Below are 25,818 nucleotides of genomic sequence, written 5' to 3' on the forward strand. Positions count from 1 at the left end.
ATAAGCCCTTGGGCTTTAAGAAGTGCTCCAAGTGCGGTTATAAGATATCCATCACTGATGGACACTCTGTGTGTACTGTCTGGGAGCGATTCACCTCCAGGGATTGTGTAGTTTTTGTCATGCCTTTAGCCCGCATGTTCTTCAGGAAAGGGAGAACAAATTGATTTTGAAGGGACTTCTGAAGCTCTCCTTCGAGGAGGGTTTGGAGAGTGCTTCCAGCTTTAAGGCTTCTCCATCAAAAGCTAAATCTTCCAAGGCAAAAAAGTGAACCCCGGCTCCATCAGTATCCTCGGAGCCACCGGAGAAAACAGCAAAATCTTCAACAACATCCTCGGCTCCATTGTCCTCGGGGCCGCAGGAAGTGTCAGTGGTTATGGAACCTGCTTCGACTCCAATTTTCTTGGAGCCTGTTCGGAGCCAGTCACTAGCATTAGGCCGGTATCTCCTCTTCGTAGGTTTCCCTCAGAGAGAGGTCTCTATCTCCTTCCCTATCCTCCAAATTCTCCAGGACCTTATCGGATGTGGATGTCGATAGAGTGGTGCAGAGACTTCTTCAGTCACAACCAGACTTACTGACTCACATGTTAGGGCAGCTCCATCCCTCTCTTCGGACCCTCCGGTTGATAGCCTGGCTACTCCACTTCCGTCATTAGTTAGGCTTCACCAGTTTTCGCCGAAAGTGGTTCATATTCTATCTTCCTCTCATAAGCCTTCAACCAGGAAGATTTATTACAGCAAATGGAAGAGGTTTTCCATCTGGGCACATGCCAAAAAGATTGACCTTTACACAGCTCCAATCTCGTCAGTATTGGAGTTCCTTTCTATGCTTATCAACCAGGGTTCAGCTGCCGCAGCCATTAAAGTCCAGTTGCCGGGGATTTCTACCTTTCATGTCGCAGACGAACCAAGCCTAATGGCACAAAGACTCTGTAAGGCTTTCCTGAAGGGCACTTTGTTGCTTCGTCCTCCTGTCTCTGAACCTATTATGCCTTGGGACTTAAACTTTGTTCTACAGGGTCTTACTTCACTCCCCTTTGAGCCTGCAGCCACTTGTGATTTAAAATTCTTAACTTGGAAGACTGTCTTTTTGGTAGCCATCACGTCAGCCAGACGTGTTTCAGAGCTTCAAGCTTTATCAATCAAACCTCCTTATTTGATTTTTCGTAAGGACAGGGTTTCTCTTAGACCGAATCCTTCCTTTCTTCCCAAAGTAGCGTCAGTTAGTAACCTTAACCAATCCATTGAATTGCCAGTTCTCAGACAAGGCAGAATTCAAATTTCATCAGTTGGATGTGCACAGACAATTACGATTTTATTTGCACAGAATGAAGGACCTCAGAAAATCTGATCAGTTGTTTGTTTCATTTTCGGAAAACAGAATTGGGTCTCCTGTTTCCAAAGTCACATTGTCCAGGTGGATTTCCAGTTGTATTTCTTTCATTTATACTTCAGGGGGAAGAGATTTACTGTTCCGAGTGAAGGCTCACTCTACCCGGTCTGTATCTACATCTACAGCTTTTCAGGCCAGATTGTCTATGGCTCATATTTGTGCTGTGGCTACTTGGGCATCTCCTCACACCTTTGTTACTCATTACAAGTTAGATGTGGTATCTAGAGGCAGGTCTTCCTTTGGTTCCACAGTGCTCAGGAGTATTTTCCAGTGAGCCTCCCAGGATTTGGGTGCTGGGGACGCTGTCCCACGGGTAAGAATGTAGGCGATATTGGACTACATAATATCAAGATTATGTACTCACCATAACGTTCGATGTATGTAGTCCATCTCGCCTCACATTCTTACTTACCCCCCCCCCACCTTCCCCCGTCCTGGGTGATCTGGAGGTTAGGCCTGGTTTCAGAGTTCCCTTCATTCTTGGTTTGTTCTTCCTTCCTTAGGTGTTGTTATGCATGGAGAATGAGTGCTGGTGCTTGCAGCAAACTAGATCTGGGGATAGAGAGCAGTGCAGCATGGGATACCATCTTAGCCTAGCCAATAGAAAGACTTCAAGCTAAAAGTATGGCCGAGTCGGAGCAGACATTCGGCTCCAAACCCACGGGTAAGAATGTGAGGCGAGATGGACTACATACATCGAACGTTATGGTGAGTACATAACTTCTTGGTTTATTCCACTGAAAACAATGGCTCATCCTGGAAATAGTCTCAGAGAAGGAGAAACCCTCACAGAGAGATTCAGGTACCATACTCTCCACAGTGTCTGAATCAGAAACCTGAGGGTAAAAGACTGCATCTTCTCCTTCACATTCCCCTACAGATTCCAGTTCTTGAATCTCTGCAAGGAAAGAGGAATCTCTTTTTCTTTTACAAGAAACCACCGTAAAAAAGGGTCAGTAACCTGCACAAGACTCCTGTCCAGAGAAACTGACACAAGAGAAGCCAAATGTTTAGTTTTTTTGATGAGAACATTTGGGCAAACTGAGCCAGTATTGCCAACAAATGCTTCCCCAAGGATGGACACCACAATTCTGGAAAAGCAGGGACACATTCCCTGCCCATTCTTCCATCATTGAAAAAGAGTGTTTCTCCCTTGCTCACTGAGGGAACCCCAACAGCCACAAAGGGCATGGCTAACTCCCCAGTCCATGATGGTTGCATGGATAACACCAGAGAAAACCAAAGAAAAAGATGAGCAGTCTGAGCAACTAACATTGGCCACAGCAGAGTCCCCCACCTGTGGTTGTGTTAAATTACCAGACTGCTGTAATGGCATGGGCTGCTTAGTTAACTTTTACTTTTCGTGGCTGGAAGAAGGTTTGATGGAGGGACCAATAGCTTGCTCCATGGTCAAGCCAAAAAAGGTGCTTACTTCCCCCACAGGAAGCTTAGCAACATTAGTCAGTAAAATAGGAAAGTAGCAAAAAAGTAACTCTTCCCACAAAAACAACACACTGTAAACATTTTTCCCAGCCCTCCAAAAACAAAATAAACAGTTTCTCCAAAGAAAAAGTAGTTTTAAACAATTAACAATTTTTTACAACAAAAGTAAAAGTGTACTTCTATTTAAAATTACATAAAAGTCAAAAGACAGTCAAGGAAAATACTTTTTCCTAACTTAAAGTTAGTTATCTCTCACAAAATGTTAGATTAAACAACTTTAAAAGTAAAGTGGAAGGTTTTCCCCAAAGGGAACTTATCTACCCGGCAATGGAACAGCTCAGCTCCAGCTAACTAATGGTTTGGGCTTGTGGATGGTGCTGTCAGCTATGTTATGTCCTATGCAGGATATAACCAGTATAGCTTAGGCTACTGCAGCAGTGATCAATGGAAAGAACATCAGCATTTACCTACATTGTTAGCCAGATGTATTTCCTGTAACAGAATGTACTGTACAAGTTTTCCTGGTGTTTTCCATGGCCATTCCACTAGATCAGCTTGGAAGCAAATTCTTTGGTTCATTTCTTTTACACAAAAAATATATAAAACTATAGTATGCTGATGTTATATTGTGTGTATGTTGCTGGGATTCACTGTTAGGATATTTTGATGCGTCTTGCCAGGTTATGTTCAAGGTGTGCTGTTTTACATATGGGAAACTGTAGTTGATAAGGTTGAAGTGGCATTCAGAAGACTGTTAGGAAGGGAATAATGATACATAGAAAAAAATAAATTATGTTTTTGTAAACACAACTTTTGAGACTGCTTTTGTTGTGTAATACTTACTTTTCCTGATTTTCCTTAAGGGAGCTCCTAATATCTATGATCATGAGGTCTGTATTACAGCAGAATCCTATCTTCCGGCTGATGATGTTCAGATACCTACAGGTGAGCGCTTTTTCACGTTTTGTAGCATTTATAGCCAACAGGATCAGCACTCAGTCAGATTATAGCCAGCCTTAATGGACTATAAACAGGAATGCTGAAGTGTGTAAAGACTACAGAGATGTTTAACTGCTTAGGGAGTTGTGGAATAAGACGATGTCCTTCATGGATGCATCTGCAGTCATAACAAATGGGTTGTCCTGTCGTCAGGCAGCCCTTCGGTCGGCCGGATTCCAAAGTCTGGGTCCGGCTGATGTCGCACTTCACCCGGCGTCATCTCTGCTGGTCTTCGGTATAAAGGCATCAGCCGGCGCCATTTTCCTCAGTCTTTCTTGCCGTGGCGAAGCAGAAGCTGTTCGCAAGTGCCGGTCGGTCAGATCCAGAGATTACTACTACCGAATACTACCGAAGACTTCTAAAAGCTAAGTACCCGTTGGGACTCTTTCTTGCCTCAGCCGATGTCAGAAAAAGTCAATAACTGTTTAACTTGTGGGAAACAAATACCTCATAAAGATTTCCACTCTTACTGTCTGCCTTGCTTAGGCCCAGACCACGGCGTAGCAGCCTGTTCGGCCTGTGCTTCCTTCAACCGAGCGCTCAGGCATCGGTCGGAGTTTGCTGAACAGTTTTCGCTCAGATTTTGCGTACATTATGCCGTCGGATCCTCCGACTACCCAAATTGTTAAAAGCGCAAGAAAAGACCGACACTCGCGGTCCGGTTTCGGCGAAACCACGGATAAGCAAGCGCGAAGTGTCTCGATTTCGGCGAAACCGAGAAAACCGGTCAATCTTCAGCCGAATCCATGACTACTACTGAGGCTCCTGCTACCTTACTTGAATCGGCCTCAGAAATTTTGCCTACAACCGTGGTTCCTAGTGATTTATCAGACACCATCCCTTTGGATGTCTCTACCCCAGCACGTGGTGCTGCTAGGCCTCCTGCAGCCATGTCTATTAAGGCCTTTGCCAGGGCTAAAGCAGCCAAATCTGCTAAATCAGTGTCTGTTAAGCCCCCCTCACACAGGCCCACTTCAAGTTCACAAATGCTTACTCTGGCAGAAGATTTAATATCCTTAATTAGGGATCCCAATCTCACCCAGACAGGGCCTCTCAGCCCCAGAAAGAGACGTAGAGAAGAGCCCCCCGAGCCAGTGTCCTCTGATGATTCTGCGGATGACTCAGACATTACAGACCAGCCAGAGGCTCCTTTGTCTACTTATGAAGATTCCGATGCTGAAGAATCCATTCCAGCTGCCTCTCCTCCAGAGGAATTTTCCTTTGGAGAAACCTTACATGCCATGAGAGAACAATTCCAATGGCAGGGACAAGATTTCTCAGATTCAAGGAAAAGGCTTAGGACTTTTCTGCACTTACCACAACATAGGCCCTTAGCTATACCTCCTGTACTGCCTGTTGTGGATGATGCATTTAATGATGTTGTTCTTTTACTTCTCATGAACTATGCTGTTTGACATGGCTACATTTTGTATGCATTTCCCAAGGCTTCACATTGAATTGCTGACTGAAACAATGACTTGCTCTGTACTGTATTGTTCTATAAAGTTAGTCTATGCAGTATAACCACACTGTGCATTTTGGTCACTCAGTCTGTTTTACAGATTTGCGTGTTGTTCTTAAATCTTAAGATTTTTTTGCTTTGTATAATTGCTTTGATTAAATTTAAAGAAAAGCTAACATAGAATTAGATAAATGGGATACGGTGTTATTTTTGACAATATGGTGTTTTTGGAATAAATTAGAGTCATTACATTTACATTAACAAAAAAAGGACAATGTAAGTAATGTTTGAAATAAAAACATGGCTGTAACTGAAAGTGTGGGGATGGTACCTAGTGATAAATAGGAAAGAATATACAATTTTAAAATGATATGATATGATATGATATACACAATGTGTAAATACTGTATGGAGCATGGGTAAATAAAGCATGCCTTGCTCTTTTCAGTAAGTTCCATGGGATCATTTTCGTCCACCTAAGCTACCAGCATAGGCAGATAGGACTTCAGCTTGACATGTCATCTGAAGGATGGCACACTCAAGAGTGCAGCACCCCCTTCATGCCTCACTGTAGTGTCAATATTGGAAAGTTAATCCAACTACCTGGTGTGAGAATAGAACTCATGGCCTTCAGAACCAAAGGAAACTTACAACTTGTTGAACTACTACCACTGCACTGGTATGCTGAACACAAGAAGATAAAAGCTTGCCAGCTTATAAGCTGTCATTAAATATGCTTTGTCAACTCACAGCAAGAGGTTCTCCCGTTCAATTCTCAGCTGGAGCGCCTTCTGTGTGGAGTCTGCATGTCCTCCCCGCGGTAGAGTGGCGTTCGAAAGACATGTGTGAATGGGCATGACTTTGTTAAAGGTTTGGCGTCAGGCTGGCACCTTGGCACCATAAAAATCGACTGCCAATCATTAGCGGACCGGAATTCCACTGTGGCGACCCCTAACTGGGAAAAGCCGAAAGAAAAACAACAACAGTAATTGCTTTGATTATTCTGCTGAATCTTTGAACCTAGTCAAGGTTTCTTTGCAAAGGCTACAAATCAGATGAATGGGTTTGAAGGAAACCTCTGAAGTCTGAATGTAGAAATACAGACAAGATTACATATGCTGATTTTTTTTTTTTTGTCATCTGGCACACAGTAGTAGCGCAGAAAAACTTTGTTTGTGAAATGTAGTGACAGTGATATAAGGTTGGATGACTGAGGTCAGCAGCTGCAAGAGGAGGAAATGAAACGATCTGACATAAGAGCCCTTCCTCAAAATATAGTTGTGTATGTAACTTAAGGTACACGTTTGAATAGGTCACTGTTGCAGTGTTCTTAATGTCTGGATCTTTCCCTGCAAAGTCCTTGTCCATCTGGCCAGCCTTCTAAAGTTCAGGATCCTTTCTCTGTGAGGCATATGTCCATCCTAAGGCTGCAGTATAGTACTGGTGTAGGAGGTACATGCCTGAGCCATTTTCCAGGGCTGGCCAGTTGGACTCTTTCCTTATAGCCTTGATAAAAATAAGTTGGGCAATTGACTAACTTCTTAAAGAAAAGTGTGGACCCTGAAATCATAAAATTAATGGCAGGGTGAATTTGTGAGGCTGCAAATAGTTTCAAGGTGGATAAGGAAATAAATTGGAAAATAATTCACCCCAACCACAAAGTAAAGTGAAAACTTCAAAAGAATACCCCTAAAGGTGATGGAGGGAGAATGTAGGTACAGCAACAGTGATCTGTTTGAATATCTATCATTGTAGTAATTTACCTACACAGTTGTACTATGTTCTTCATTAGATCACTGTTGCAGTATTCATACCATCTGGGACAACTCTCAGAGCTTAATCAGATTGGGTAGAGAAAGGGACAGTACTCCCTCCAAATTTAGGATTCCATGAAGGACAGTCTTATCAAATACCGGTTCTCTAACCTGAACACCCAGCTTGCAATGTTTTGTGAAGGTGTGGACAGAACTCTTAAGTGGCTACTTCTAGAGGGGTGTTACAATCTACCTCTTTCAAGAAAACCCTTGAAGTAGTTACTGCTCTGATAGAGTGGGCCTTAAGTACCCCATGTAGCTGTTCTGCCATGATTTATGTAAAAGACTAGAATTGCATTGGAGATGCATTTCTAAATAGTTTGTTTATAGTAGTAATAGTTTTAGTTTGTAAGCCCATTTTCTTGCCTGCAAAGGACACAAACAGTTGATGAGAATTTCTCAAGTCTCTTGTCTTTTTTCCAAGTAAATCCTGAGTTGCTGTACACATCTAAAGAATAATCAATATAATCAATCCCTCTTTTTTCCCATTTTCTATATGGAGTCAGTGGCTAGTGTTAATTGTTCCATCTGTCTAGATTCAGTGCTAGTCTCCTACCTTCTTTTCTCACACAGTCCATCCATTTGGACCTCATGCCCTCTGGCCTTCTTCCTGCCTGTCTCAGATCTTCACGAGATTGCCTTTTGCTTTTCTGCACATGGGCCTGAACTACTGTCAGCTGTTCTCTATGACCGTGTCTGCAGCTTGGAGCTAATATGGTTTTTTGCTCTGATGTCCTCATTTCTTTATCTGTCCTACAGTGTGCATCCTGCCTCCCATCTCCAGCACTTCATCCCCATCACTTCTAGCATCCTCACCTGCTCTGCCTTAACAGCCAAAGTTTCTAAACCATGCATTAATACTGGTTGCACCATCATTTTGCACACCTTGCTTTACATATTTTGGCAAACTTCTGTCCTCCATTACTACTGGCACTCTGTGCCAATTGGCTGTATCTCCTCAGATTCTAGCTTTGACTTCTTCATTCAGATTTCCCTTCTCCTCAACCACACCTGCCAGCCACTTGAAGCTGTTAACCTGTTCCACTATTTTCCCTTATATTTCAGTTCTCAGCATCTCCTGATTTCCCCATTTTGCTGCCATTCCAGCTGTCTGATCTGTACTTAGTTTCATCCCATGTGCCTTCAGTTTTGCATTCCGTTCCCCTGTCCTTTGCTTAAGTTCTTGCTCGGAGTCTGCTTGTAATACCACAGCACCTGCATACAGCAAGTTTGTTCATATGTCCCTTCTGACCTGTTTGCTAATGTAGTCCATCGCCAGTGTGTAAAGCACTGGGCTCAGAGATGAACCCTGATGCACACCTTCTCCAATTGGGATCCCCTCTTCCAGACCAAACACTGTTCATACTTGAGTCACTGGGTACTTTTGTATAGCCTGCAGTAATTCTACTAATGTTTCTGGGTCTTTAGACCAAGGGAGGACTGTCCAAATCAGCTTTCTTGAGACCTTGTTATATGGTTACTCCAAGTCGAGGAATGGCCAGTTGGACCCTTTCTTCATCTCTAGCTTCTTCTCAACTATCTGTCTCACTTAAAACATCAGGTAGGTTGTTAAGCCGCTCCTGTGGCATAAAGGGATGATAGCCATGACTATGGTCCGGGTGACATAGGTTCAGTTAGTGGCTCATGTGACTGTCAGAGTGACAGGGAGGAATGGGCATTACCATCCCAGGGTAGGTGAACAGACCTATGGGTATCTGCTGTGTCTATCCCTGGTGAAAGCTGGGGAAGACACACTGCTGTATACCTAAAGACGAATACAGGGTGGAATCATGGCTGAGCTGCTTGCTGAGGAGGTGAGGCGATACAACACATATCGCCATTGCATGCCAACTGCCCCCCCCCCCCAAGGCATACCATTAGGTTCACAAAAGGGAGAGGGGAACTGTTAGATCATAAAGTTGGACCCCCTCCCCAACTGAGACAGATGCACACATGTGCTGAGCCCCCAGATACGTAGTTCTTTGGCCAGCCACAGCAACACTGGCTGGTCACAGAACTAGGTATCTACGACCAGTCACAGCAACACTGGATTAAGTCCAGGGGTGGGAGTAAGCAGCTGGTAGATCCAGTGCAGACAGGTACTAGGGTGCTGGGCTGGCACTATGAAGAGAAGAGGTAGGGAGACAAAAAAACATTGGGTCGTGCTGCATCCTTGTCTGAATCTGAACTGCTCATCTCTGAGCTTACTTTCTACTCTGTGTGTTCATTTAAGAAATTGCCCCCTCTAAAATTTACATGCACTGACAAGGGTTTGAAACCTTTGTACTGCCCACAATTGTGGATGTCCTCTTTGTTCTTGTCCAGTGGCACTAGTGTGCTTATTCGCTAGTCATCTAGTATACATCTTTCTCTCCATACTACTACAAGTACCCTTAGGAGCCATTTCTCCCCTATCTCACCCAGCATCTTTGTCATATCTGCTGTGACCTCATCTGAGCCTGCTGCTTTCCTTGACTTCAATTTCCTTAGTGCTGTTCTTCTAGGGTAAGCTTTTCCTCCTCTTTCATCTTAGGTTGTGTCTGGGGCAGTGCAGTGTTTTTCTTCATTCAGAGGCTACTAGAATAAGTACTTCCATCTGCCTCTGATGTCCTGTGGACTGGTGAGTAGGTTGTTGATATCCTTTATGAAGGGTGATTGAGAATTTTCATTATCTTTCTGTCTTTGTCTTGCAACCTGATAGTTTTTGTACAGTTTACTGAATCACTTTCCGGAAGCTGATGGAGTACCTCTGATGCCTTGTTCTCTGCTATTGCAACTCTTGTCCTAGCCTCTTTGTTAGCCAACCAGTATTCCTTCTTAGCCTTGTCCATTTTTTCTGGCTCCCACATTTTCCTGCACTACTTAATCTTTCTTCTGATGACTTTCTGGACTTCTGCATTCCACCACCAGCCTTCCTTATGTATCTTGCTTCCTTACCTGGCTGTGACGAATATCTGTAGTCCTCACACATTCTGCTTTGAGGTGCTGCCATTCTTCTTCAACTCTACCTCTTTCCTCTTCTTGAAGCACAAGATCCTGAGTAATTCCTTGAACTCTTGTGCTTTCACTCCAGTCAGCAGCCAGTGCCCTTCCGTCTTGTCTCCTGTCTCCTGGATACACAGGATGTCCTGTCTCCTCCTTACCATCATGTCATCCACAAGCTGTGTCCTGTCACTGAACCTACAGTGAGTATAGCATTTCTTAGTTCATGTTTGACAGGTTGGTTTTTACATCAAGCTTTTGCGCAACAGAGCTATCCCAGGTAACCCAAACTGGACTCCATCTGGACAGTAGCTTATTGACCCAGGGCTACTGGACTTTGTGGCAGGAACACACTGGCCATTAGGGGCACATACACCCCTCCCACCATTTGCATGGGTCCCTGATAAATATCAGAATAGGCCAGGTCCTCATCCCACTTATCACTGGCAAATACCCATTTTTCGCGACGTTAGTCAGCATGACTGAATCTGCTAGAGCCAGTTTTTGCACTGTTGGGTGGTTAGTCATAACACGGCATGCAGTCTGTGATCCATGTTCTATCTAGAGTGTACTGCGCACCACAGTTGATGCCCAAAGCAGTTGGTCTATACAACTGTTCCCCATATAGGTACCATCTAAATTCTGTGCTGCTGCCCACATCTCCATTCTTGGGTGAGTTTGACGTGGAATCACTCGGCTTGTTTTTGGAAGGTCTGAGGAACCCCAGAAAAGGCACAGGTGGAACATGTAAACTCAATATAGACATTGGCCAGGGGTCAGGATTGAACTTGTACCTTGTGCATGGCAGAATTTGGCGAAATAGCTAAGGTGTTTGTTTTAAGAGTTTGGAAATGAAGCAGTTAGCTGGATAGACTGATTCTGTGTTCATTCAAAAACCATTGTAGTCCTCAAAGAAAGATTGATGTCCTTCAAGGATGCATCTGCAGTCCTTACAAATGGTTGTCCTGTCGTCAGGCAGCCCTTCGGTCGGCCGGATTCCAAAGTCTGGGTCTGGCTTCGGCTGGTGTCGCTCTTCACCCGACGTCATTGCGGCAGTTATTCGGGTATAAAGGCATCAGCCGAAGCCATTTTCCTCTGTCTTTCTTGCCGCGTGGTGCCCGAAGCAGAAGCTGTTCGCAAGTGCCGGTCGGTCAGATCCAGAGATTACTACTACCGAATACTACTTCGAAGACTTCTATAAAGCTAAGTACCCGTTGGGACTCTTTCTTGCCTCAGCCGATGTCAGAGAAAGTTAATAACTGTTTATGTTGTGGGAAACAAATACCTCATAAAGATTTCCACTCCTATTGCATACATTGTTTAGGCCCAGACCACGACGTAGCAGCTTGTCTAGCCTGTGCTTCTTTTAACGCTTAGACGTCCGGACTTTGCTGAACAGATTTTCGCTCGATTTTGCCTACATTATGCCGTCGTATCCTCCGACTACGCAAATAACTAAAAGAAAGGATCGACACTGTTTCGCTGAAACGCGGTTAAGCAATCCAGAAACCGAGCAAGTTCTTTCTTCAGCCAATAACTTGCCTTCTACCGAGGCCTCTTCTATTCTGGTAGAAATGGCTTCTGAAATCCAGCCTTCTGTTGCGATTTCACAGGATTTATCAGACACCATTCCACTAGATATTTCTACTCCTGCACGTGGAGCTGCTAGGCCTCCTCCAGCTATGTCTATTAAGGCCTTTGCCAGGGCTAAAGCAGCCAAAACTTCCAAACCTCTGCCTGCCCCCTCACAGGCCCAGCACCAGCCCCCATATGCTTTCTTTGGCACAGGATCTCATCACTTTAATCCGTGGATCCCAGCCTCATCCAGACAGGGCCTCTCTCCCCCTCCAGAAAAGAGGCTAGAGCAGAGCCCCTGAGCCAGTAGCCACAGATGATTCTTCTGATGATTCAGAACATTCAGATCCTCCTGAGGCTTCTTATTCTCCTTCAAGACTCGATGCTGAGGAGTCCATCCCTTCAGCCTCTCCTCCTGAGGAATTTTCCTTTGGGGAAACCTTGCATGCTATGAGGGAACAATTTCAGTGGCAGGGCCAAGATTTCTCAGACTCAAGAAAAAGGCTTAGGACCTTTCTACACTTACCACAGCATAGGCCTTTGGCTATTCCTCCAGTTCTATCTGTTGTTGTTGATGCATTTAATGATGCTTGCACTACTCCTGATACTTTACCTCCGGCTCCTGCCAAACCAGATAGGTACTACAGGGTCCCGGACACTCATCACCACTTATATAAGGCCCCGTTTGCAGATCCAGAGACTATCTCCCAGGGCCCTAAAGCTGTAGCAGCTACTTCTTTTAAAAAAACCCTCCCCTCTGAAAGGGAATCCAGGTCCTTAGAGAGATGGGGTAAAAAAGTTTACACCTCTGCTACTTTGTCAGCTAGAGCTTTGAACTGCCAATTTCATATGATTCAATATCAAGAGTTTATGCTTGACCAGTTGACTAAAAAGCTGTCCTCTGAAGAATCTTTAGATAAAAAGTATGTTCAAGAAATGTTACATAACATATACAGCAGGTTAGTAACCATTCTTTAAAATGTGGCTATGATGCACTGGAGGCTTCCTTTAGATCAGCCATGACTGGCACAGTTATCAGGAGGCATGCATGGTTGAAAGAACAGGCATTACCAGACCATGTCAAATCTAAGCTTTTGGATGCACCTATGGACAAGGTCAATTTATCAGCAGGTTCTGAAAAGATGGAAGAGAAAGCAAAATCTGTGCAAACAGTAAAGATTTCTTACAAGTTCAACCTCCAAGGTTTAGCAGGAATTGGCCCTCCAAGAATTGGTCCTTCCGGGGTCCTCTAAGGCACAAAGAGGCAGGAAGCTCTAGAGGCAGGAATCCAGAGGTGCCAGTGGCAGGGTAACAACCAACGAGGCACGGATACAGCCACCACCACTACAACAACTCAATCACAGTGACTTGGCGGTGGCACACTAGAAGCACCCTTAGGCGGAGCTAACCTTATTTTCAAGAAACTGGCACTGCATTACAAGAAAAATGGATTTTGCAAACTATAGACCAAGGTTACAGGTTCCATTTCCATACTCTACCAGGAAAGAGAGGAATGCCAAACCTACCACCTACTCAAAGGGCAGAAGCTCTAAAACAAATATCTCAATTAAGAATGAGAGCTGTGGAAGGTACCATCTCTGGAGCAAGGGAAGGGATTGTACTCCAGGCTCTTCCTGGTACCAAGAAAAGAAAACAAATGGAGGCCTATTCTAGATCTGTCCGCTCTAAACACATTCCTCATTGTTCCAAAATTCAAAATGCTGACTCTACAGCAACTTCTTCCCATGCTGGGCAAGGAGTCTTGGCTGGTAACTCTAGATCTCAAGGAGGCATACCTGCACGTCCCCAGAAGACCAATTTGCAGAAGATACCTCAGATTTCTTGCAGGATCAGAGCATTATCAATTCTCAGCATTGCCCTTTGGCTTATCTACTGCGCCCAGAGTGTTCCTGGCATCAGTAATCGCTCATTGCAGACTTCAGGGAATTCAAATCTATCCCTACCTGGACGAATGCCTGATACAAGCGGACAACAAAACAAATTAACAGAAGTCTTACAAAGAGTCATCTATCTGCTACAAGCCCTGGGATACACAGTCAATACAAAAAAGTCAAGGCTGATTCCATCCCAAATAATAACCTTTCTGGGTGCAGAACTGGACACATCAAAACAAATGGCATTTCTAACTACAGAAAAGAAAGAACAACTTCCTCTCTATTTCTTGGCATTAACAAAGCAGAGCCATCTAACTGCAAGAAAAGTGCTACAAGCTCTAGGCTTCATGGCATCCTGCATAATTCTGGTCCCTCATGCCAGGCTTCATATGAGAAAGCTACAGTGGTACCTAATTTGTGGTCTCAGCACAAGCACAGCCTGGAAACCAAAATTCCAATGATCCCATGCCTGAAGCAAGAGTTCTTATGGTGGGCTCAGACCTGTCAATCAAACACAGGACTGCCCTTCAGCAAAAGTCAACCAAGACAAACTATCACGACAGATGCCTCAGAGGGGCACACATGATGGACAAGTGCATTCAAGGCCTATGGACTCGAGACCAACTGCATCTGCACATAAATCTAAAAGAAATGATGGCAGTAAAATTGGCAATCCAGACATTCAGACCACTTCTCCACGAAGGCCAGCTGTTGATAAGGACAGACAACACCACAGTTATGTGGTACATCAACAAACAGGGAGGCACACACTTCCCTATGCCGGCTGGCACTAGACCTATGGGATGTGGCTCTGAGTTACAACCTTCAGTTACAGGGGAAGGAAAACATTCTAGCAGACATATTAAGCAGAACTACAACAGATGCCCACGAATGGATGCTGCATCCGGACATCTTCAAAGCCATCACAAGAAAATGGGGATTACCACAAGTAGACTTGTTTGCATCCCCATACAATCACCAGTTGAAGAAATTCTGCACAAGGACTTACCACCCACTTGCTTGGAAGGTGGACTCCTATCCTTCAGTTGGAAAAGCCTGACAGCATCATTCCCACCACTTCCTTTGATGCACAAGGTGCTTCTCAAGATCAAAGAGGAAGAGGATCATTCTGATAGCCCCAGACTGGCCAAGACAACATTGGTACCCACTGCTGAGGAGCATGTCCCGAACAAATATGGAAACTACCCTGATCCCATTACTGCTGACACAGAACAACTACAACATTCTGCATCCAAGCCTAAAACTCTGCAGCTAACTGCCTGGAACATTACATGACAGAAATTAACCCAAATTTATCCCAAAGGGTTAAGGACATAATCCTGGAGGCCTTCAACTAGAAAGAATTATGCAGCAAAATGGAAAATATATCTCATCTGGAGTGCTGCAAAAGGGCAAGATGTGACACTGGTGAACATAGCCAACATCCTGGAGTACTTGGCTGAGCTCTACCATACAGGCCTGTCCTATTCCTCCATCAAGATACATGCATCAGCTATTTCAGCACAATACAGCTTGGATCCTCCTGTCTTCTATCCTCTGCTCAGACAGTTTCTGAGGGAATTAAAATGTAAAACCTCCCAGGAAACCTCCATTGCCAGCATGGGACTTGAACTTTGTGCTAGAAAAACTGACTCTACCTCCGAGCCAGCAGCTACAGCAGATTTGCAATACTTATCCTGGAAGACTGCCTTCCTGCTGGCAATAACTTCAGCAAGAAGGGTCTCTGAACTACAAGCATTAATGGCAGTACAACCCTTCCTGATCTTCCATCAAGATAGAGTGTCCATGAGAACAAATCCTACATTTATGCCTAAGGTGGTATCCAGAGTCTCTTTAAATCAGGCTATCCACCTTCCTACATTCTTCCCCAATCCACAGAACGGGGGAAAAGCTCTTACACACCTTGGATGTACACAGGCAATTCTACCTGGACAGGACAAAAACAAAACTGACCAGCTTCTGGTAGCTTATGCAACAGGAAAAGAAGGAACACCAATTTCTAAACAGACAATCTCCAAATGGATAGGAAATTGCATTAGACTTTGTTACTCCTACCATGGAAAGAAAACTCCAGAGAACATCAGGCCTCACTCAGGGCCACAGCCACTACCACAGCTTTCTTCAGGAGTGGCTACCAAGGACATTATAGAGGCTGCTACTTGGACTCTCCGTGCATATTTGCCAAACATTATAACTTACCTCTATACTCTAGATCCCGTGCTGGCTTTGCCACTGCTGTTTTGCAAGGGATCCTGACTACACCATAATCTATTCTCATTTCCTCCTCCCTAGTTTAGCTATGGTATTCTACCCATTTGTAAGGACTGCAGATGCATCCTTGAAGGACATAGTACAGTTTTGTACCTACCATAAATGTAGATGTCCAGAGGAATGCATCTGCAGTCAGGATTACCCACCCTCCTTCCCCTCTGAGGTACTCCTAGGGTACTTACCAATCTTCAGCTAGCTTGGGGGGGATCTGTTATGGTGTATTTGTTTGTATATATGTACATACATGTTTATTTTGTGTGTTTGCTCTCTACTATTTGGAAACTTTGGCATTTATCCAAATTTAGCCTACCAAGAGTGCACCTGGCATCTGGGGCAAGAAACACTGAGGAAAATGGCGTCGGCTGATGCCTTTATACCCGAATAACTGCCGCAATGACGTCGGGTGAAGTGCGACACCAGCCGAATCCGGCCGACCGAAGGGCTGCCTGATGACAGGACAACCATTTGTAAGGACTGCAGATGCATTCCTCTCGGACATCTACATTTATGGTAGGTACAAAACTGTACTATTTGAAAACTTGTTCTATCCTTTTGAAAAAAACAAAAACTGTGTGCCCAACGGGGCCTTTAACTCGGAACCTCTTCTGGTTGAGATTAAGGTTACTAGGAAGGCAGTTTTACAGGTCAGAAACTTCAAAGAAGAATTAGCAGCTGTCTCAGAAGAAGGGAGTGTTAGCTTTTCCTGTCCATAATTCAAATGAGAAGGAGGCGCCACTCCTTTTTCTTGTAGATTTAATGCAAAACTCCCTTGAAAACAAGCTTGACCTGATTAAAGTTGGATAAAGGAGTGTCCAGTGGCAAATGAGCAGAAATAACTAAAAGATGTACCTTGGTAGAGGTGTAGGATAAGCCAGACCCAAGTAAACCACAAAGATAGTGAAGGTCCATAACCACCACTGTTGCATTTGGAGCCTGTCCTGTATTTTGATACCAGCCAGAAAGCATTTTACACTTGGATAAATACAAGACTGTCTGGTGTTAGGTTTTCTAACTTTTCTAAACATTTTTAGCATATCTTGAAAGAAATGGTGTCTGAAAGGAATTAAGGACCTATCACCCATACTGTGCTCTTCCCCTTTCAAGCCATTAAGAAGGCTTCTGTTGCTGTTGCCTGTTTGCATGGAGTTCTGGAGCAAAATAGACTCTCTTACCTATTTTGTTTTGATACAAACAAATCTACCTGAGGAGGTGTAACTGATGGGTAAGTCGAAGGAAAACCTCTCATTTTTAGCATTCATCCATTCATGAGGGTCTCTCATGGACCTGCTTAGAGAATCCACCAATGTGTTCAGAGTTGATGGGGTGTAGCGTGCTTAGAGAAAGAGATTGTGTTGCATGGCTACTTCCCAAGCTGTCAGCAGATGCGCTAAAACTTTGTCCCTCCCTGTTTATGTACCACGTAAGTGTGGTAATTGTCTGTCACTACTTGGAATGTACCTGGTGTCCACAGCTGGTAAAGAGCTTTGAGGTCATTGATTAGAACAATCATTTTTTTATATACTGATTTGATTTTCCTTTTGTGCAAGGGTTCCCATCCACCCCAAACCTTAGTTTCTTTGGAGTAGACCCAAGCAAAGTTTGAGGCATTTGTCACAGTGGTCTGTATTAGCAGGGGCTGTACAATGGTATCCCTAGATTGGAGTCTGCATGTTTAGCACTCCAGAGTAAGTCCTGAGCCAGACAAGGAATGACTGAGATGCAAGCGAATTCTGGTGTTGGGGCCACACAGTGACCTGAGATACCACTGGAATGCCTTTATATGAAGCCTAGTATTAGGAGCCATGAAAATGGATGAAACCTTGAACCCCAGGGATTTTAGAAATGTTCTGCTTGAGGTAGACTCTGTTTTGCTAGACTCAGAAAGTTGCTTTTGTATGCTATTGTTTTGTCTGCAAGAAGAACAGGAAAAATGACTATTTGTAATGTAGAATCTATTTGGCTATCCAGGAAAACAACTTTGGTTGAGGGTGTGACAAACCGAAATGCTGCCAGTCCAGCTAGCTGGAATTTTGTAAATAATCATATGTCATTTGTGAATATTAATATGATTTATGTGCTTGTCTTACAAATGTAATATAATTATATGTTATGTGTATATTAAACTACTGGTGCAGAACTGTATGCTCTGTACAAAGCTTCAAGAATGTAATGTAACCACAGTGTACTCTACCGGAAAAGAACAGAAATCTATATAAACTATATGCCTGTGCAAATGTATTTTTTCATAGTAGAAGTTGGAACATACAGAGTTAACTTGCAAAACTCTAAGAAAATAAGTTGAAAAGTAAAGAGTTTTACGATGTGCTATTAAGTTAGTTAATACAGCAAGAAGAAGACAAAATGTATATAACTAAAAGTTCTTTCTATTGTCTTGAAAAACAGAAATTATTACTTGGTTTCAAATGTAGAGTATTTTTATTGCTCTGTGACTTCCTAGCAGCTGCATGTCTGAGAGAGAAGTATTTTTGACACAGAGGTGCTAAATTTTAAGTTTCTGTTATCCTGGGAACTGAAGGCAGGTGACAGGGTGATTTCCTCCCAGCTAACCCAGCAGTAATGTGTATTATTAATTTACAAACTATCTCAGAGTGAAAGTCTAGGCATTTTGTATTTGTCTTTGGACCTGAAAATAACCTCTCATCAGCACTTGCCTTGCTAATAGTAAGTAACCAGGGTACAGTAATCTCTCTTAGGAATATAGTAAGATTAGTTTAGATGTTTTCTGTATTTGAGACTGTCCTGCAATGTTTTAAAATATTTCCTGTGATTCTGAACTCTGTGGTTACTGTATTGTTTGAGTATTGTATTGTTATTTTATTATTTATTATTAAATATATTTAAACCTTTTAATTGTGGCTGGTTTGTTTAGGGATATTTAGGCTCATAGAGTACTTGCATATGTGTTTGGTGACACTATGTATGCCATTCCAGTAGCCTTAGTCTTGGTCGCACTTACTATTTGAATGATCGTAACATCACACGGTAGGATTGATCACCCTTTGCAAGAGCCTTATAGTAGCTGATAAGTAAGGATGGTTGGTGGCTGGTGGCAGTGATAACTACCTTATAGTCTGGGCCAAAGGGGGCATAGCTAGTAAACCTGTGCCAGCATTCCCCAGGAGTGTCTGTGTGTTTGCATATAAATCAAATCTTAAAGTGTGTGTGTCAACTACTTGGGCAGGGACATGAAGCACTGGTTGGACAGAGACGGTGCTGGAGGTTTTGGCTTGTCCACTCTGCTGAGATCTTAACCCTATAGCTGTGCCAGTGAGGAGAAAGAGGGAGAAACCAACCCCAGACAGACTGTGATCTCTGTGTGCTCTTAAGGGAAATTGTCCTTTACTGTGTGTGTACTCATCATCCTTCAAATGTACACGTCCCTCACTGGTGCTAGTGGTGAAGATTGAGGGTCCTTGATTACTAGGCCAGTGCAAGGTCGTCACAGAGGGAATTGGAGATTTCTGTAAATTGAGAGTCAGTACTAGATTCTCAAGGAGATTCTTGGATAACTGCTAGACCTTTAATATTTCTGAACTGGAAGTATCACTTAGAAATGAAGAACTGTCAACAAGGTGTTTAGTTTGGATAGAACTAGAATTGGCCTGTGATCATTTTCTTTCCTGGGCATGAGAAATATTCTTAAATAATGTTCCTCATGCGTGGAGGCACTTTTTCTGTCACTCTTAGAAAAAGGTTTGAAACAGTCTCTGGAAACTTGAAGAATGCCTGAGAGGGTTGAAGATTAACACTCAAGAATTTGAAGTGACTGTTTCTTATAATGGAAGGCAACAAGAAAGCTTGATAACAATTTTGGGAATGGGGGTGACAAGTCTGGGGAAAGGAAAGGGTGGCTGGAAAGGCATAGTCAGGGCTGACCTCTGTTACCAGAGCCCTGTAATCTAACTTGCTTAGCCTTAGCGTCCCTTTGCCGTTTTTTCTGAAATTCATCTTTTCCTTGTTTTTGTTGTTTAAATTTAGTTAGCTTTCTAAGAAAGTACCTGTTTTGCATGCTAATTTCTATTATATTTAGTTACTGGAGAAAGAAAAGTTTGTTTTACTCTTATTTTGCCTGTATCTTCCATTTTTTTAGAGTTCAGTCAGCTCTGGGACCCTTAAACAGTAAATCTTTATCAGAAGCAGGATTTAGCAGCTGAGGTTTTGCATCCTTTGGAAGAGGCTGGAGCCTCAGTATGCATAGGGATGATGGAGCCAGTGGCAGCTGCTCTGGATGCTGCATCAGTGGCATCATATCCACATTTTATGGAATATTTAGCAACTTGTATGGTGGAATTATGTATTTGTTTGAAATTTCGATCTCATGTCTTGGTTAAGACACTCAGAAATCTGCTGACCCATATTGTCTAATATAGTTTAAAGAAATTTAATAGTACAGGTTTGAGAATTTTATAGCCCTAAATGACAGAGTTGCTGATGTATAAACATTTTCACTGAACCTGTCAAGAACTTTGCTCTTTATCATTTGGTATAGAATTAGAAAAGGGTCTGTTGAAGCTCCTTTCACCAAGTCAAGAAAGACAACAACAGGGTCAGCAACAGGAGTTTTATATCAGTATGTATATCTGGGGTATAGCTACAGGTTTAGGAACATCCATTTGGAGTTGGTCAAAGCATTTAATTTGAATTTGAATATTTCTCTTGCTTCTCTCTTAAAAATTTTTCATCTTGGAGATTGCCTCACTGAAAGAAATTAACTCATTTGAAGAGTCAAGAGGAAAGAGTATTTTCCATGCAAAAACAAAACTACTCCTAATAGCAAACATTCTTACAGCTGAGAAATACTGTAAAAAAAGCAAATCAGACTAGATAAACAAAAATACTGTACTGAAATTCAAACTAAGCATAATACCAGCACACAAAAGGTCTGGACCGCTATAAACAGTATTCTCCAACGAGGTAAATCACCAACTCTTCATCCAAACATAGACACCACCTCTATAAGCACAGCCACCCAATTCAATGAGTTCTTTTACCAACTCTATATTAAAGCTGTCAACAGAGCCACACTCCTCAACCCCAACTATACTATATAACCCATCAAATAACACTAACTCCTTCACCCTGTTCCAACTTGCACAATCTATAGACACCTAACCAAACTTAAAAACTCACCACTTCAGCAGTAGACAAACTACCTGCCAAATTCCTACAAATAGCCGCCAAAGCCATTTCCTACCCAGTCTCTATAATCATTAACAGATCAGTCTCAGAACGAAAAGTGCCACTTTTCTGGAAAATCTCCTACATTATACAAATTCTCAAAGGGGGCAATTCCACTGACCTAACAAACTACAGCCCTATAGTTATACTTCCCCCACTGGCTAAAATAATGGAAAAATGTATCCACACCCAGGTCCTAACACATCTCCTCTCCAACAGTCTTCGTGCCAAAACTCTACACGGATTCCACCCCAACCATAGCACTACAACTGCACTCATCCATTTTAGTAACCTGGTAAGTATGCAACGCAACAATGACCAACTAGTGTCTGCAGTTTCCCTTGACTTGTCAAAAGGTGTTTGATACAGTCTCTCATACAAAACTAATAACATCACTCTCAGAATTAAAACGAACTACCTCCACTCTATCAGGATTGTCTCTCCCAACACCAACAAGCTGTTCAGTGGAAAAACTCCGTACCCCCCTACTTCCTGTAAAACTAGGAGTACCCCAAGGATCAATCCTAGGACCCCTACATTTCACTATAATTACAAGTAATCTTCACGAAGCCACCCCTCTAACAAACCTGGTTCAATACACTGATGACTCCACCTTAATCTGCTCTGGCCCCTCCCTCCAACAACTTCAAAGCAAGACCCAAGAAGCCTTTACATCCACCGAAACCTGGCTAACAAACTCCCAGCTTAAACTAAATCCTAAAAAGACCCAACTTATGCTCTTTCATCCTTCCAAAGCAGCAGCACCTAATCCACCGTTCTCTATTTCTGCATCAGATAATACCCCTGTCACACAAACCAAATTACTAAGGTTCATTATTGACAATAATATGTACTTTGACAAATACATACCTCATACAATAACCAAAATCAACAAAAAAATAGATACTCTTTACAGATGTAAAAACTTCCTAACCAACAACAGTAAAGTTACCCTAGCTCGTACCCATCTTTTCTCTACCTTACTGTATGCTTTTCCTGTCCTAATTAATCTAAACAAGAGTGATTTAAACAAGCTATCAGTATGCTACAACAAAATAGCAAAATTCGCCAGAAACTCCTCCTACCTCACCCACCACTGTCGGGCCCTTAAACAGCTTTCCTGGCTTGAACTCCCCAACACCTTAGCTCTAAACCAACTTCTTCTAGCTCACCAAATACTGTACCAACCTGGCAAAACTCCAGCCTTACAAGACCTGATCATCCTCTACTCCAATAACTGAGAACTTAGATCCACTAACAAGGTACTAATCGCAGTCTCCAAAAGCCATTACAGCTCCGGTGACTCCCTGTATTCTAGCAACAAATCAGGGTACAACCTAACAAAACCATCTTCAAAAAACAGCTCATTTCCCACCTAAACAACTCCTGGACATGCAACTGCCTAGCACCTGGCTGACATATTCGAACTCCTTTCCCCTACCCACTATCCAACCTCCTCTTTAAAACTCCCACAGATGCACTATATATTGTCACACGTTACTTACCAGCTCATTGTCACCTACTCCCCACTGCCCCATCTATAGCCACTAACTCTCCCCTAGAATAAGTTGAAAAGCTTTCCCTTAAAATGTCAATGCACTTCATATGAACTTGTCTATATTCTCCTCTTTTTTTTAGTTTTTCCTTTCTTCTCTTATCTTCAATACATCTTTAAGATTATCTCTACTGAACTTACTGTACGAACACCAATCAAATGTTACTACCGGCTATACTTTTAATTGTATGTCTAAACCACTGTGCTTATGTAAATATCTTATGCAATCATATGTTAGTCTGCTATATTTTTATAACTGAATGTGTAAATATCTTATGTATAGTATGTTAGCAATTGTTCTAGAGCTTTTCTCCCCGAGCCTCTGCTGAAAACGGACAGCTCTGTCCAGTCGGACCTTCCCAGTAAATAAATGTAAAAAAAAACTAAAATAATTAAATAAATAATTGACTCAAAGTCAAAAAGAGAAGGCATCAGGAAGGCACAATCCAAGCCTTCTTCATCATAGCAATTGTCTTCTTCTGAAGAAGAATCCCTTTTTCTTTTTGTGGGAAGAGGAGGCATCTGCCCTTGCTGTAAGGCTTGAATAACCACTAACAGTCCTTGGACTAATAACAGTCCTTGGACTAATGCATACCAGTCATATTGAAAGGTTTAACCTGCCCAAGAGTAGGAGGGGGATAAATGTTTTGTCTTCTGCTACCTTTTACTTAACTGGCTTTGATGCTAAGGCTTGGACCTCTATTCCACAACCTTCATTTTCATCTAGTCTATGAAGAGAATCTGGAGAACACACCTAATGTCACCTAATGTAATGACTCAAGGTTCAAGGAAACTTGTGTTAAGGAAATTTAAAAATTAAACAGTTTTGATAGTTTTAACATTTATTAGAAATCACACGTGTGGGAGACAGAACCAGAGTCCGTAATGTCTCCACAAACAGTCAATCTTACCTAGGTATTTTTATAAGAAAATACAAGTGAAAATAACAAGTGTTCTCTATCAGACCACTGCCAATATCCAATAAAAAGTTTACTACCGAGATCTTTAAATGTAGTTATTCATTAGAACAGTACTGAATATCTAAAATGAAATATGTCATTGTCCTAAAAATAGGTTAGTTAAAACATTGTTTTCCCAATTCAGCATTAGTAATGTTACAACAGACAAACTTTCCTATTTGAAACTAGAAGGAATGCAGTGTTAAGCAACCTAGCTGTTGCATTTTAATCCATTCACATTTTCCAGCTATATAGCAGTTTCAGCAAAATACATAAACACATGCAGACCATAATATGTATGGTACTGCTTAAAAGAATCTGCAGATATGGTTAAAAGTTACTGACCACATACTCTTCTTTTTTTTTTTTTTTTTTTTCTGACATGCTCAGTTCGTTCTACACTGCATTTCAACTTTCTTGTTATTCATATCCTTATTCCTTCACACTTGTATTTAAAGGGCCAACAGGAGAATAGAGAGTGAAGGATAGTCAGTAATAACGAGCATGCCTTTATCCCTGATCATAACTACCTTCATAGAGGCAATGCTGGAGGGCCGCTGAGATGCCGACTTATGGACTGGGGGCTGTGAAAATGCCTCACCTGGTTCTGCCATCTCTGATCTAGAAAAGGATGCAGAGGTCTGATTCAAATATTTTGCTGCTTTTGGTGCCTTTTTCCTTAGTTTCATTTTAGCTGGAGGGTCAAACACTGAAGCCGAAGAAGAAGCCGATGGCATAGCTGCACACACCAGCAATGACAACCTCTTGTTGTGAAGATATTGGCCTATGGGTCCTAAGGCAACATTTTAGGGATTTAAGGAACACAGTTTTTACAAACATGATGTGCTTTCACCCACAGACAAAATCTAATGCAGTAGTCGCAATAAGGTATTTGTATGCCACAGTTGCACTTCCTTTTTTTGACATCAATCTAGGAGTTAAATCCAGAAAGTCTATAGTAAAGGGAAAAAAAATCCCAATTGGGGTCTGCCTGAGTTTCACAGTCTGTAACTGATGGTACAGAAAAACTTTGTGATGCTGTTTGTCTTTATACACGAACATGACAACAAAGCTCTGGAAATGGCACAGATGCATGTACCTCTATACTAGCAATGCATATGCATGCCTGGGACAGAACTTCAGGGCAGAAAAAGGATCCTGAGTTTTATATATTTATTCATTCATTGATATTTGATTACCAGGTAAGTCCGACTAGGTAGGTGCCTATTTTCATTGGAGGGCAAGGGAGAAAAGCTCCAACTTATTACAAAAGATTTTAACATTTTAGCCAGTTTATAAAGAAATTAAAGGTCAGTTAGTATACAAAACCCAGAATTGCTGCACAAAGTGAGAGAAAATCAGGATTATGGTATATTTAAAAAGAAAGCCAGGGGCAGAGAAAAGTTTAGAAGAATGACTGGATGGATGGGACCTTTGCAGGGGAACTCCCAGATGTTAAGAATACTGTAAGAACTTGTGTGTGTGATAATTTCAGTCTCAAACCGTCATAGGAAGAAAAATTGTGGGCGCCTGTAATCAGTGTTTTGAACTGGCTGTGTGACAGGTGCTGTGCTTTCAATTTGTATTTCACAGAACTTTGAGAACAGATCTTTTTTCCTTGTTGGTTTACTTGACCTTGGAGTTGGTATATACAGAGATCAGAAGTATGGGACTTGCCAGCTCATTTGCAGGGGTACAGTGGGGCTTACTTCCTGAAAAAAAGTGTTTGTGACATTTTCAGTGTTGCAGCATTACAATGTGATTACATCTCCTACTGACCCATGCTCCAATAAGTGCTGGAGTAGAAGAACACACGTAGTCACTACTCCCATTATTTCATTCATGCCACTGTAACTGTTTGGATTTCAATCCTGATGTTTGTTGTGGAAAAGTTCCAGAATTTGATGTCTGGGAAGTACAAGCCATCAATGTGTTGACATGGCTGCCAGATAGCTAGCCAATACCCTCACAGGCATTATATCTATAGTTTAGAGGACAAGCCCTGTGTTAAGCACTACAGTAAGTACCAGTGTTTCTACCAGGCCACGGAAAAGATGCAAGAAGGAAACATCAGCATGGTATTTACATCTTGTCAAATTAATGTGCTTGAAAATGTATATCCTAAGGATCAGCAAAAGGGCCCTCACATGATCCTAAAACAATTCTCCATGAGGAGGTCACAAATATGCAGGCTGAGGACATTCCCACTCTCCTAAAGGTCATTTTGTCCTCAAAATGTCCTTACTGGCTTTG

At 42.4% G+C, this 25,818-nt stretch overlaps 1 protein-coding gene across 3 annotated transcripts in view; it reads left to right on the forward strand.

Moving 5' to 3' along the window:
• GALM (galactose mutarotase) overlaps window positions 1–25,818 on the forward strand; it is a 528,762-nt gene that overhangs the window by 175,679 nt on the left and 327,265 nt on the right. For all 3 annotated transcript variants that reach the window (XM_044057494.1, XM_044057486.1, XM_044057502.1), the window contains exon 5: window positions 3,697–3,778. In XM_044057494.1, the coding sequence (XP_043913429.1) occupies window positions 3,697–3,778 (82 nt within the window). The remainder of the gene's footprint in view (window positions 1–3,696; window positions 3,779–25,818) is intronic.

Source organism: Protopterus annectens, chromosome 1.part2 (genome assembly GCF_019279795.1).
Source record: "Protopterus annectens isolate FY-2018-M chromosome 1.part2, PAN1.0, whole genome shotgun sequence".
Classification (NCBI taxonomy): domain Eukaryota; kingdom Metazoa; phylum Chordata; order Ceratodontiformes; family Protopteridae; genus Protopterus; species Protopterus annectens.